This window comes from Erpetoichthys calabaricus, chromosome 18 (genome assembly GCF_900747795.2).
Source record: "Erpetoichthys calabaricus chromosome 18, fErpCal1.3, whole genome shotgun sequence".
Taxonomy (NCBI): domain Eukaryota; kingdom Metazoa; phylum Chordata; class Cladistia; order Polypteriformes; family Polypteridae; genus Erpetoichthys; species Erpetoichthys calabaricus.
Window position 1 is genome coordinate 74,620,449 of NC_041411.2, and position 14,837 is coordinate 74,635,285.

At 37.8% G+C, this 14,837-nt stretch overlaps 1 protein-coding gene across 4 annotated transcripts in view; it reads left to right on the forward strand.

Annotated features, from left to right (window-relative positions):
* The window catches only part of ccdc66 (coiled-coil domain containing 66), a 58,267-nt gene that overhangs the window by 13,707 nt on the left and 29,723 nt on the right, over positions 1-14,837 (forward strand). For all 4 annotated transcript variants that reach the window (XM_028825352.2, XM_028825353.2, XM_028825355.2 and 1 more), the window contains exons 8-13: positions 4,315-4,476; positions 10,866-10,997; positions 11,127-11,359; positions 11,501-11,585; positions 13,599-13,760; positions 14,435-14,579. In XM_028825352.2, coding sequence (XP_028681185.1) covers positions 4,315-4,476; positions 10,866-10,997; positions 11,127-11,359; positions 11,501-11,585; positions 13,599-13,760; positions 14,435-14,579 — 919 coding nt within the window. The remainder of the gene's footprint in view (positions 1-4,314; positions 4,477-10,865; positions 10,998-11,126; positions 11,360-11,500; positions 11,586-13,598; positions 13,761-14,434; positions 14,580-14,837) is intronic.

Genomic DNA, 14,837 nt, shown 5'->3' on the forward strand with positions numbered 1-14,837 from the left:
GTTTTGCTGGTGTTCAGGTGTAGGTGGTTTGAGTCGCACCATTTAACAAAGTCATTGATTAGGTCCCTATACTCCTCCTCCAGCCCATTCCTGATACAGCCCACGATAGCAGTGTCATCAGCGAACTTTTGCACATGGCAGGACTCCGAGTTGTATTGGAAGTCCGATGTATATAGGCTGAACAGGACCGGAGAAAGTACAGTCCCTTGTGGCGCTCCTGTGTTGCTGACCACAATGTCAGACGTGCAGTTCCCAAGACGCACATACTGAGGTCTGTCTTTAAGATAGTCCACGATCCATGCCACTAGGTATGAATCTAATCCCATCTCTGTCAGCTTGTCCCTAAGGAGCAGAGGTTGGATTGTGTTGAAGGCGCTAGAGAAGTCTAGAAACATAATTCTTACAGCACCACTGCCTCTGTCCAAGTGAGAGAGGGATCGGTGTAGCATATAGATGATGGCATCTTCCGCTCCCACCTTCTCCTGATATGCAAACTGCAGAGGGTCAAGGGCGTGTTGAACCTGTGGCCTAAGGTGGTGAAGCAGCAGCCTCTCCATGGTCTTCATCACATGTGATGTCAGAGCAACAGGCCGAAAGTCATTCAGCTCACTAGGACGTGATACCTTTGGGACTGGGGTGATACAAGATGTTTTCCAAAGCCTCGGGACTCTCCCCTGTTCCAGGCTCAGGTTGAAGATGCGCTGTAGAGGACCCCCCAGCTCCGATGCACAGACCTTCAGCAGTCGTGGCGATACTCCATCTGGACCCGCTGCTTTGCTGGCACGAAGTCTCCTCAGCTCTCTGCTCACTTGCGCTGTTATTATTATGGGTGGGGATGTTTTTCCTATGCTGGTATCAGCAGAAGGATGTGTGGAGGGTGCAGTACTCCGAGGTGAGAGTGAGAGTGGGTTAGGGTGGTCAAACCTGTTAAAAAAGTTGTTCATTTGGTTTGCTCTCTTCACGTCTCTCTCAATGGTGGTACCCCGCTTCGAGCTGCAGCCAGTGATGATCTTCATCCCATCCCACACTTCCTTCATGCTGTTATTCTGCAACTTCTGCTCCAGCTTTCTCCTGTACTGCTCCTTCGCCGCCCTGAGTTGGACTCGGAGTTCCTTCTGCACGCGCTTGAGCTCATGCTGATCACCGTCTTTAAAAGCCCTTTTCTTCTGATTCAAAAGGCCCTTGATGTCACTTGTAATCCATGGCTTGTTGTTAGCATAGCAGCGTACAGTTCTTACTGGAACTACAATGTCCATACAGAAGTTGATGTAGTCAGTAGTGCAGTCAACAACTTCCTCAATGTTCTCATTATGAGATCCCTGCAGGATATCCCAGTCTGTAGTTCCAAAAAGTTCTCTCAGAGTATTCTCAGCCTCCGGGGTCCACTTCCTGAATGATCGTGTGGTTACAGGTAGGACTCTAACTTTTGGTTTATAGTGAGGCTGAAGCTGAACCAGGTTATGATCTCCTTTCCCAAGCGCAGGCAGCGGGGTGGCGCTGTATGCGTCTTTAACGTTTGCATACAGTAAATCAATAGTCTTATTTCCCCGGGTGTTACAGTCCACATACTGGGAGAATGCAGGCAATGTTTTGTCCAGCGTCACATGGTTAAAGTCTCCAGCGATTAGCATAAGCGCCTCAGGGTGCTGCGTTTGTAACTTAGCAACAGCGGAATGGATGATGTCACTTGCTGACTCCACGTCTGCCCGAGGAGGAATGTATACAATAACAACAATGACATGTCCAAACTCTCTGGGCAAATAGTAGGGATGTAAACTTACGGCCAACAGTTCGATATTCCTGCAGCAAGTGGAGATTTTGACGTTAACATGTCCAGAGTGACACCACCGTGTATTAACATAGAGAGCGAGTCCTCCTCCTTTGTGCTTACCACAGGTACTTGCATCTCTGTCCGCTCTAACTGTGCTAAACCCGGGTAGCTCCACGTTGGCATCTGGGATGGTGTTATTTAGCCACGTTTCGCAGAAACACAACAAACTGCATTCTCTGTAGGTCCTTACATTTTTCACCAGCGCAGCCAGTTCGTCGATCTTATTTGAGATTGAGTTTACATTCCCCAGAATCACAGAAGGCACCGAAGGCTTGAAACGCCACTTTCTCGCAAGCCGCTTCTTTTTTAGCTTAGTTTCGGCTCTGCTGCCACGATACCGCCTTCTTACCTTGTCGGGTAAATATGGAACCACACCGGCACTGGCATTTGTTCTCAGCGCCCGAAGTTGAGTACTTGAATAGGCGAGTCTCGGCGTGTTAAAATCCATGCCCACGTTGTAAAAGTAAGTGTGTCCAGGGAAGGAATCCACATAAAATAAAGTGGTAGGAGTGATCAATAAATAAAAATAGAAAAAATAAAATAAAAGTAGAAAAGTACACATACATATACAGTCATACACGGAGCTGCTGAAAAGGCTGCCACTCACGGCGGCGCCGGATATACACATCCATACACATTCATTGCCGTAGAGGTCCTGTTAATAGACCAGTCTTAGCAAGGGAGAAGAATGCCAGCTACACAATACCCTAAAAAAAGGTGTTTTTTTTTTTTTTTTTTATGGATTCTAAACAAATTACCCTAAATGCAGTGGCAAATCCATTAATGTCAACAGTGGGTAAAAATTGACCCAAAAGACATGGCAAGGTGAACATTTTTGAGAAGCTGTACAAATTATGGAATGTTTAACTTTTTTACTGTTCATTAATTTGAGAAAATGACGGAGAAGGCAGAAAAGTTTATCTTGAACAGATGAAATGTAGGGTGCTTTCATTGACTTCAAACACAAACTTGGGTCAACTTTGACCGAAAGATGCTGCAAGGATTAATTACTGGCATTGCTAAAGTCAAAACAGATAAATAATTGATTGATTTAACGTCAATCAATTTTTCTCACCCACATCATTCCCACAAAGGATAGAATCTGACGAATAAATAATTGGTTCTGTTGTATTAAATTTATACTCCTAGTGTTTGACTAAAAATACATCAAGGCCTAGACACAGAAAGATGAAGGAGGAAATGTGATGTGTCTGGGAAATTCTGGGCAGCAGCCAGTGAGCAGATTGTTACATCAACAAAGCACAATTCCATTCTTATTTGCCTGCAAGCCACTCTGTCCATAGTTCTAAATTTAGGAACTGACGAATTATGAGTCATCAGACATGTCGCAGTTGTGTGTGTTGTGTTGACACTTTGCATTACTGTCTTTTTGGAGAAGTGCATTTTCAGAAACCAAGACTCGGTACACCCAACCACTTTACTTATATAGAAAATACCCTTGTTTCTGAATCCCACACTAAAAATAAATGTGCTGTTATGATTTAGTTCTTCAGCAGGTACTTGTTAATGAAATTAAAAAAATAGTATTTTGTTGCTTGAAAAGTAAGTAATGTAATATCTCAGCATACAAAGTACATGCTTTTTTGTCAATATGTGCTTCCCTTAAGAGAAGTCTACAACTTACTTTATGCAATGTGAAGAGATAGCAGAACAACTACAAATGTTGAAAGTAAATAAGCAATTGAGTCAAAATAAAAGGCTGATGAATATGGTCATGCAGCCTTTGTTTTTTTTCTTCTATTTTCCATTGCTTTATTTATTATTACATTTTTCATTTATTTATTGGGCTTTGTGCTTGGATGCATCTTCACAAAATTAGTTCTTAAACATTTCTTTTATAAATCAACATAAATAGAGGAAGGGGTTTACATGTTAGCTGCACTAATTTTAGTGTCTTTTGAACTTGACCTGCCCCTACCTGATAAGGGTGAAGTTCATCTGAGAGGTTGTGCAGAGCACTAACACCTTTTACTTTACTTTAAAGACATGATGGTGACGCATTTAAAAGAAACTACCACATACTGTATTTCCATGGTCTTGGTGTTTGATCTCAGAACTGTGTGGGTTCTCCAATTTTACAGTTGATTGTTTGAACCTGACTACTTTTAAAAAGTATCCAGATGAGATACTGGCACAACTTAGCTAATGGGTAACCAAATAAGATTTGTAGACTAAATGATCTCATGTTGTTTGTCAGATTCCTTTTTTCCTAATTTGTTTTGCAAGATACATAACACAAAAACCTGTTACTCGCTTATATTGTGAAATGTGCACTTCAGGTTCAGACTAGTTGCACATCACACAGTTGATATTTGGCAAACATTAGTAACATTTTAATGTAAGAATATAAACTTAGTAATTACATTAATTTTTAACAGTACATTAAGCATTACTTATTTTATATTTTCCAATCCTCTAGATATACTATGACGGTAATTTCTGTTTTATGTGCAATTTTCTAGCCTCCATTAAGTGATGGGTCTTCTGTTGTGCTTGAAACTCGGAGTGAAACCACAGGGAGTTCAGAAAAAAACAGCAACATGTCACATGCACAGTCTGAGAAGCCTGCCATTTTCCCCCAACAGGATGTACCAGCTGCAATTCGCTCTTCATTTATCTTGGGGGTAAGTAAACCTGTGATGGCAGGTGACAATATTGCCATCATCTGTGACTGTTCATTCTCTGACATTAAATCTACAATTCAAAAACTTTTTCAGTGAATACAAAGTGGACACCTGAGTTATCACATAAGAGTTTTTTAAATTTGATTGCCTTAGAACACCACATTACAGTACTAAAGAAAATAATTGAAGAATAAAGAATGAAGATATTGTAGTAAATACATGTATAGTCATTACAAAATGAAATATGTATTAAAGGAATATAAATTAATGGAAAAACAGTTCAGGAATAAAATTTAATTTTGATTAATAATGTCCTTATGCAGTTTCCATAATTCCCATAGTGAACATCCAGTCTGTAATCCTTAATAGCATTAAGTTAATACTACTTAAACTTGGGGTCGCCAGACATTCTTAGTGTAAGTACTGAATTTTAGGTTATATATTAATTTAAAATATACTATTTATGGCAATTCAATGCGCTCCAAAGGCTGCATTTCTTTTGATGTGATTAGTGTCTGTGTTACCCAACACTGTTTATATCAGATGTTGTGCAAATATGCCTCTTTTGTGTGTTTCAAATTCAAGTTTGAATGTGACCAAGATTCAGGATCAATATATTGTACATGTTAGGTGTTGAGATATTTTTAAAGACAAAAGAGTAAAACTGACTGCAAAGTATTGGACTTCATATGTTGACTAGCTGCTACAAGACCAGCTATGAGATTCCATATACATTGTCTCAATCAGCTTTTCCCTCAGCACACAGGCTGCAGTATTTGGTAAGATTATAAATACTTTACAAATGATACTTTCAGTGTTTCTGTTTTATACTGGTTTATCTGTTCATCTTTCAAAATGAACAGGTGCTTTGAACTTCGTGAACTTGTCTGTTGGGGTGTTTCTTGCATGTTGTGTTATATGTATACTGTGTCATGATTTGAAGATTCTGTGAATTCAGTATTATTCATGTTTAAATTGTTTTTTTTTTTAGACATTTTATTAATTTTATTAAAATCAAATAACATTCCATACAAGCAAGTCAAGTTTAACAATAACAAATGAACCCCCGCCCATGAGAAAGAGAGCTAGGTCAACAGAATAAAATTTTAATAATAGTAAAAAATATGTAAATAAATAAATGAATAAAAATAAATAGAATAAAAAAGAGGGGAGAGAATCCACTTCCTTAATTTAAATGCTTATTCTAAAATGTTATTCTACAGATCCTGTAAGTGAGAGTTTGATTTTATCCAATTTTAGATAATATATATAACATCAGTTATCCACTGACTTAAAAGAGGTGAGTGAGGATTCTTCCAGTTAAGCAACATAAGTCTACGTGCCAATTAAATTGTTATTCTAGCAATATTTATGTATGCGTTTCATTTACCGTCATTAAGATTTTGTAGGGATGGGAAAAGAAGATAAGTTGTTGGTATTGTCAGGTGACGATTTGTTGTTTGTACTGCTACTATTGTACTTTTGTATTGTATTCCTGAGGTGGCAATGATAGATTGGTCATCTAGCTCTGTGAAGAGGATTACTTGTGTTGTGCTTTGTTTTGTGTATTGTATTTACCCCATTTTTTTGACACCCATTGCATGCCCAGTCCACCTTGAATTGTCTTTCCTAAGATTTCTTCCTTTTTTCCCTACAAGGGTATTTTTTGTCTTTTTAGGGAGTCAAGGCTCAGGGGTGGGGAATGTGGGTCAAAAAAACGGGCCTGTTAAAGCCCATTGCAGTAATCCTTGTGTGATTTTGGGCTATACAAGAAATAAGTTGCTGTTAAGCATTTTATTGTAAATTAATAGTGAATGAGCTAAGATGTCTGACAAAGTTTTATGTTCTGTGTGCTATCTATCTATCTATCTATCTATCTATCTATCTATCTATCTATCTATCTATCTATCTAGATTGTACACTTCATAGAGAATATTCATAATGTTCTTCAGTAGTGCACAGTATGCAAAAAAATCTAACTGGGATTCTATAGCAGAAATTAATATGTATTGTGCTGATGACTTTTTTTTTGTTTATTGAAAATGGGTACAAAGTATAAAATGCTTAAGAACTATTGCACTAAGTAGATAGATCCCACTGTAAATGTAACTGACAGCCAGCTTCTAACAATACAGTGATCATATTTGTTAAAATTAAGATGACAGTAAAGTCACTGCAAGTGATCAAACAACGAAGGCAGACATTGTACAGCAGCAGAAATTTATTTTAAAAGTGTAGTTGTAGTTCAGTAAGAAAGTATGACGCTCAAAGGAAAGTAGTCTGTACAAATTTTATTCAGGCAAGCATAGACTGTTTAAATTAGTACATGAAACTTTAGTGAAACACTTGCAAAACAGAACAGCCGTGAATGTTCTAGTCTACTATGGTGTGACTCCAGCTCCCTGTGAGGTAGGGACAAACAAACCGTAAACTGCATACATGTTTGATTCAGTTAATTATTTGGAAATAATTTGATTTGCTTTCCTGTTTATACTTCATTAAGGAGCATCTGTTCAATATACCTGTCACAAATTAGTTCTTCTTGAGGCAAAAATTACATTAGGCACCCCCCTCTTTTAAGTTCCATTTGTGTCCCATGCTGTTCTTTAAAATCTTTTAACAAATTATTTTGAGTCTAAGCTTTCATGTCTAATGTCTTATCTTTCAGTCCATCTTCTTCAAAAGGGTATTAAAACAGCATTTACTAAAGGCACAAAACCAGCACTTCACCTAACAATGAAGGTAACCATCCACCCACACAAAAGGACACTGGCTTGCTGTTATCTAAACACGCTTCACTTTTATTTTGTTTTTTATTAAGTAATATCAGGTTTGGATGGCATTGTGTCAGAGTGGTTAGCACTCTTGCCCCCATGGTTCCAGTTACCTGGATTTGAATCCTGCGCTTGGTTGCTGTATGTGTGGAGTTTGCATGTTTTTCCTGTGTCTGCATACATTTTCCTTCAGATGCTTTAGTCTCCCCCAGCTTCCCCAAAAATATGCATGAAAGGTTATTTGTTGATTCCGAATTGGCCTTGTTTTGGGGAGAATATGAATATAAATTTAAAACTTCACAATCCATTCATTTTTCTTGGTTAGGATTGTGAAGACAATATGCCAGGTTGGACAGAGCAAGCCACCCAGTTATCTTCAAAAATAATTGGGCACTTCCAGGCCAGCCAAAGATATAATCCCTTCACTGTGTCCTGGCTCTGCCCTGGGTCTTCTCATAGCCATGTCTATTATACTTGTTAAGGTAGAGTTGCAGAGGTTTCCTTCTTTGCTACTACTCTCAATCTGGAGAGAATATCTTCTTAGATTGCCACACTCTTTATCATCTTGTGATGGTTGCTTGTATTTACACACTCATTTTTTTCAATCAAAGCCTGATCGTCTGAAGGAGTCTCTGCAAAGGCATCAGCTCAACTGTAATTTACACCTTTGTTATCGGATGAAGTACAGGGTTGATCAAAATATTGGTATGAGATGCAGTTCACTCAGGAATGCCAGGGCTCTATTACATCTGCTTTCTTAACAGGTCTTGTGTGCCACTAAAACCCTAGTAAAATGACCAATACCCACTTAGTCCTGTGTGGGTCTTTTATGCCTCATTGATCCTTGAACCTATGCTGTCAAGTACCCTATGTTTTTGGTAAGGTTGCAAGCAGGTTTAATTAGGTGAGCCAGATGTAGAACACTCCAAACATGAAACTACCATGATTTATTCATGATAATTCCCTTCTGAAACAAATAAACCACAAACCAGTGCCTTTGCCAGGACTGGGAATGGTGTTCACTGCTGAATACCTTTTGGTTGGGTGACCCAGGTTGTGAAGTTGGACTGAAACTGAGGAAGCAGCCTGTTTGTAGCTGTCATTTGAGCTCTTCACTCGGACAGTGAAGGGTGAAGGTTGGATGAGATGCCAGGCCAACTGACAGGCATGACTGAGGAAAGGCCTAAACTGACATTTGGGCAGCAACAGTCTTTTAATTTTATCTACTGTACATTTGTAGAGTGACTACTAAGATGTTTTGAAAAACATTTTAATATTTATTTTGATGTATACACACAGTAGAAGCTTCAGCATCCATTGCTGGTGAAATCTTAATATTAATGTCAAATTAAAGGACTTTTTAGGTGCAGCTGTTGGATTTACCTTTGACAGAAGCTGGTTTGAAATCAAATATGTGATGGGTGCCACAATTATTTTCATCATTAACAGAGCAAGTTAAAATTTTCACAATTTTACACAGGTTACAATTCTTACAAAATGAGAGGTGGGGGAAAATTGCTCCTAGAGACCCAGATAAGGTAAAGGTTTTTGTTGTAGCCAGGCTATCCATCTGGAGCCCTTGTTACATGTACTTCCATTTCAGTCAATATGTATGGATTTTCTCCAAAATATTAGCACAGGTTTGAGCTTGCTTTTGATTCAGGAGAACTGGACGTATGCTGCTTTGTCTCCTTCAGGCAGATCACCTGTGCTAACCTAAACCTGATGTGAGTAGGAGATAGTAATTGATATCTCAGTCTTCATACTGATGTCTGCTTTTCAAAAGGGTAATGCTCAATAGATATAATTTAGAAAGAAATGGAAATGGAATGTCAACTCCAACTGAAGAGAATAAAAATGTGAAGGTGATTTCAAAAAATAAAACTGTACTGCAAAACCTAATGTATGTGCCTAATTAAGCAAAAAGGGGTTGACTTACCGTGTATTAATGCTTCAAATATTAATTTGCAGCCACTGTTTTACATCCCTGTAATTGATGATGGCCTGATTGTTGGTACAAAGCTGTTTTTGTAATAGTTTTAATTTATCACGTATGGTTTCATAAATGGCAAATTATCGTGTACTGTATACCTGTGACCCTGAATTTGATGAAGTAAATTTAAGAATTTTATGCTTATTGTATTTTCACAGCTTAAATTAGATGAAAGAGTGATGAAACAAGACATAAAACGATTTTTTGAAAGATTTAGATTGTAGATTTACTTTTAAATTAATAAATTTGCCATTGTTGCCAATCAAAGTACAGTCAATCTACATCTCAAGAATCATTAAAGCAAACTGGATGCACCTGACCACAATTTGGAGTACCACATCAAAGGGTATAAATACTTATATGAAGGTCAAGATTTCAGTTTTTGATATTTTAAGAAGTCTCCAAATTTTTCTGAAAACATGTTTCCACTTTGGCATTATGGGTTATTGAGTGTAGCTTTATAGGAAAGAATTTCAAATTCATACATTTAAAATTAAATCTGCAACGCAATGAAAGAAAGTGCAGAAAGTGAAGCATACTTTTATTATTATTTTTTTAATCCACTGTATTTCAGTTCTCACTGTTTCTTCCAAAGTTTAAAATGAAAAAACCAATACTACCTTGATATATATGAAAGGTTGTGGGGTCCAGTGGCTGTGGGGCATCTGTTGGTGAAGAAAGATTCACTGGTCTTGGCTTTGTTGACGATGCTGTGATCTTCGTGGAGTCAATGGAGGCTCTGATCGGGACTTTCGAGAGACTGAGCGAGGAGTCTGAGTGTCTGGGCTTGCGAGTGTCCTAGATAAAAACCAATATCCAGGCCTGTAATGACCTCTTGGGCACAGCCATCAGCAGTGTGTCTGTCTGCAGAGAGAGTGTTGACCTTGTCGAGAGGTTTATTTAACTCAGCAGTGACTTTAATGTCTCTGGTGACTTCCTATGAAGTCAGTAGACGGATTGGGAGAGCATTGGGAGGTCATGAGGTCGTTGGAAAGAGGTGTGTGGTGCTCCTGATATATAAACAAAAGGACGAAGGTTCAAGTCTTTAGAGTCCTGCTGCTTCCTGTCTTGCTATATGGTTGTGAGACATGGACACTATGCAGTGACCTGAGACGAAGACTGAACTCCTTAGGTACTGTATCTTTTTGGAGAATCCTTGAGTACTGCTGGTTTGACTTTGTGTTGAATGAGCGGTTGCTCATAGAGTCCCAAATGAGGCACGTTACCTGCTTTGTGAGAGAGCGTCAGTTACGGCACTGTGAGCATGTGGCGCGATTCCCCGAGGGTGATCCAGCTCACAGGATTCTCATTGTTAAGGACCTGAGTGGATGGACCAGGCCAAGGGGACACCCACGTAACATCTAGCTGTGGCAGATAGAGGGTCATTTCTGGAGGGTGGGACTGGACCGTGTGTCTGCCTGGGGGGTTGCCAACCAGGATCATGTGGTGGGTGTGGCAACACACTGTACCAGTGCAGTGCTCCCCAACCTGACCTAACCTGTATATATGAGTTTAATGCTCTGATTAAAAAATTAATTGGAAATGCTTACATTAAATAGTTACCAATAATAAGGTTTTAATAACAGAACAATTTTGATAAATGTTTTTAATTTACACTTTAGGAGGCAGCTCCTTTGGAACATGCTTTTAGTGCTAAAAAACGAGAACAACAAAAGCTGTGGCTGGAAGAGCTGGACAGACAGAGAGAAGAAGCAAAAATAAGAAAAATGAAAGAAAAAGAGAAGCGTTTACAAGTATGAAGAAGCGAATTAACTGTTTTGTTTATCACTATCAAGTATTCAGTTTTAAGATGATTAGTCTTTGAAATCAATCTGTGTTCCTGATGCCTTATTTGTGACCTTATTATATGAATTCTTTTTCAGGCTGAAGACCATGATAAATGGGCTGCACACTTTGATTCCTTTCAGAGAACCAAGGTGTCTCCATTAAATACAGCAAGATCTGAACCTTCTGAACCTGCTTGTCACCCAGATGAAAGGGAAATATCTTCCTCTGCTGCTTATACCAATGCCAATGGCAATGTGTCCTCTTCATATGCAGACAACTTGGGAAGAGTCAGTACAGAAGGGAATGTTTTTGGGGTAACAAGAAACACGTAAGTTCCACATAAATGTAATGGAAATCTGACTGTGTTGTGTTGTCAATATACTGCAAACACTGCTTGTAATATTTGATGTAATGAGGAAAAGAAAAATGCATCGGAAATGAAAATAGTGTTTTTCCTCCCATGTCACAGCTATCTTCGCAGTATGACAGCCCTCCTGGATCCAGCTCAAATTGAGGAACGGGAACGAAAGAGACAAAAGCAGATAGAACACCAGGTGGGCGTTTTGCAGAAATGTTTTTAACTTGCTGGTGTCTTTATATCTCCCTGGCTTCATTTACTTTTTGCAGTTTACACATGTGACTAATATGTTAATTTTTATCAACATAATTATTATTGTTATTTCTGAAAATCACAAAATGGTGCTGAGGTTATTAGTCTATGTTAGATAAACCAAAGATATATTCCTATTATTTCTAATAAGTTTACATTACATTAGTGGCTGAATCAATATTCTCTGATATATTTAATCAGTTTGGATCAATTGAGTTTGTGGAATTGAGAAGCAACATATAGGTTAGTGCACTGATGTAAAAAATCATTTTCAATATTAATAAATCAAAATCTTTCATTGTTTCCCATTTATTTAAATACATTGTGTTGATTTCTTAAATCTTTAGACCAGAAATATTTGAGTAACATCACTTTAACCTGCTCTCCAGAAACATTTAATTACAATATTGTAAACAATAACTCAGAACAAAAACAAATTGTATCAGAGAAAACCAATGATTTCGTTACACACAAGTGTTTGATGAAGTAGTTCTAAAACAATACAACAATTTCCTAAAGTTACTTGTAACATGATATTTGCACACCCAGTTAATTCTATTGAGAGCTGCAAAGGGCCAAAGCCTGTCCTGGCAGCACAAGTGCTCAAATAATCCTGATATATCGGCTACATTAATAACTTACTTTTCCTACTAATTACATTCATGTTGTATTTCACACTGTTTCTTTCAGGAACAGGTTAATTCAGTTGTACATATATATATATATATATATATATATATATATATATATATATACACACAAAAAGGGGACTTGTAATCATGTAATGAGCCATACAACATCCAATTAAAAAAATGTGCAGCAAGTAGGAGAAAAGTTTGATTCTTACACATATTCTGGATTCATAGACTACAGTCAGTAAATCAGAATGCTTTTAGCTAAACAAGACACAGTGCCTGGGGTGTTTTTAAATTTTGTAACACAGCATATGCTATATTATGGCAGTGTTTAATTACAGCGGACCCAGGTGTTTCTTTTTTTTTTTCGTCACACGTTATAACTCTTTGAATTACCTTTCTTTCCTGTATTGTGCTGAAACCTTATAAGTAAGTTTATTTTGACATACTTTCAGTGTGTTAATGAAATGTAAACTTTCTAATAATGTTTTTTTTACAGCAGATCATTTTCTGTCATTATTAACTGTCAAGAGTCTTAACCTTTTCTCTATGCTTTTCCAGTTATAATAATAATAATTCATTACATTTATATAGCTATAGTTATTTCACTGAAGATTTGCCGGATTTCATTTAAATGTATGCAACAAAGGCACAGTCCTCCTTACTTTAGAGTACTGCACTCCAGTATCAAGTCTTGCTGTGCCATACTATCTTCTTGCATAAATGTCAGATAAAGGATTTGCCCGCTTTGTGTAAATTACTCATCAGTTCGTCATCCAGTCACATCAGTGGGGGTGGGGGGGGTGTCTCTGACCCCCACATAAGATATCCGTAGTCCAGCTCCGGATCTTTGCTAGCTAAGGCCCACCAACGCCCACCATTAGACTACCCAATATTCATGGACGACTTGTGTTAAACTAGAAGGAGAACAACTAACACCAACACCCCAACTCTGAACTCAGAAAAAGGATGGCTAACAATTACTTATGGCTTTAATTGAGGGGGGGGGGGGGTCGGGTCGCTAAGCCTCTAACAAGAACTAAGGCTAACAATGCTTCTGTTGTCAACAATATTTAATGTTGCTAATGGGTGTTACTTAATATGGTAAAGAAGAAAAAGTAGTGATAATTAAGCTATATCTGTTAAAAATATAATAAAGAGTAATTCCATAGAGGAGTATTTTTGATTTTGTTTCTCCAAATATACCTTTTTAAGCAGCTTTTTAGTTAACCCACCCTTCCATTTTACTGCATGCATAATATGTAAGTTTTCATGTTTATTTCACCTACAGAAAGTTTTAAGCTATATCATTTAAATTTCAGGAAGCCATTAAAGCTCAGGTTGAGGAGCGACGAAGGCAGAAACATCTTGAGGATGAACTCCGTCGTCAGGAAGAGCAGGAAGAGGAACAACGACTGGCACAAGAAAGGGAAATGATGGAGAGGCAGTTTGAAGATGATATGAGGAAACAGAGAGAGAAAGAAGTAATTTGAACACCTTTGGTTTTCTTTGCTCTTGTTTAATATCTATTTTGCATAGTCACATTTTCCCAAAAAGAGATATTGTATGATAATTTCAGTCACACATTTCAAGTAGTATTTCACAGTCATTTGGTATCTGCAGATAGGGGCCTTATGTAGGCTAAAGGTTACTTGCTTGGAATGCGCTAAATGTTGTATTGTGCTGGGACATTTTTAGTGATCTTGTAGGAAAGTTTTAGGAAAGTTTGTAACCACACTATAAATAAACTCTTGCTTTCACTCAAATTGCTGAGGAAAACTTACTCCAGCTTGGCTTAAACCATAACATATATATATTTTTTTGCCACTGATGGCAAAATGACAGAACAGTTTTCACTCAAAAATTGGATGGACACTTTTCATCAATAATAGGCAGACAGTGTTTTCCGAAGAGCTTCCACTTTAATCATACAATCGTAACAAAATACAATGTTAAGTTCTAGGATTGTAAGCAGTAATTGGTGAACAGCATATACATTTTCAGTATATTTGGTTTGCTGAGGTGGAGTACGCCAAAATAATTAACACCTTTTTAAGCCTTGTGTTATGAAGCAGGAGCGTCATGAAATACAGTCCGAGTATAAACACTGTTTTGTAATAAAACAAAAAGTTTTCTTTCTCAATTTGTATTTTTGTAGGAGTTTCACAGTCAACAAACCAGAGATCTATACGTGAGCATGCAGAAAGCACAGGAGGATGCAGTGAAACAGAAACAAGAGCAGCGAATGCGTTCCTTGGCACGAAAAGGTCATGATATTTCAAATTTACAAAAGCACATGGAAGGTATGCTTACTTGATATTTATTTTATCAAAAGGTTCTTTCCAATGGGTCACTTTGGCAGTATATTGGCACTAGATAAGATAACAAGCGTGTATAATGCGTGTAAAGGGCACATAACCTAATGTCTCATTCCCTGCACTTTACTATTCTCGTTTTATTGTCTCATCTGCAAAGTGCAAATGTCTTAAGACAATGATCTGAAGATCCTGGGAACATTTCACTGTCAGTATAGTGGAGAGTCAAAATGTATTTTAGATATG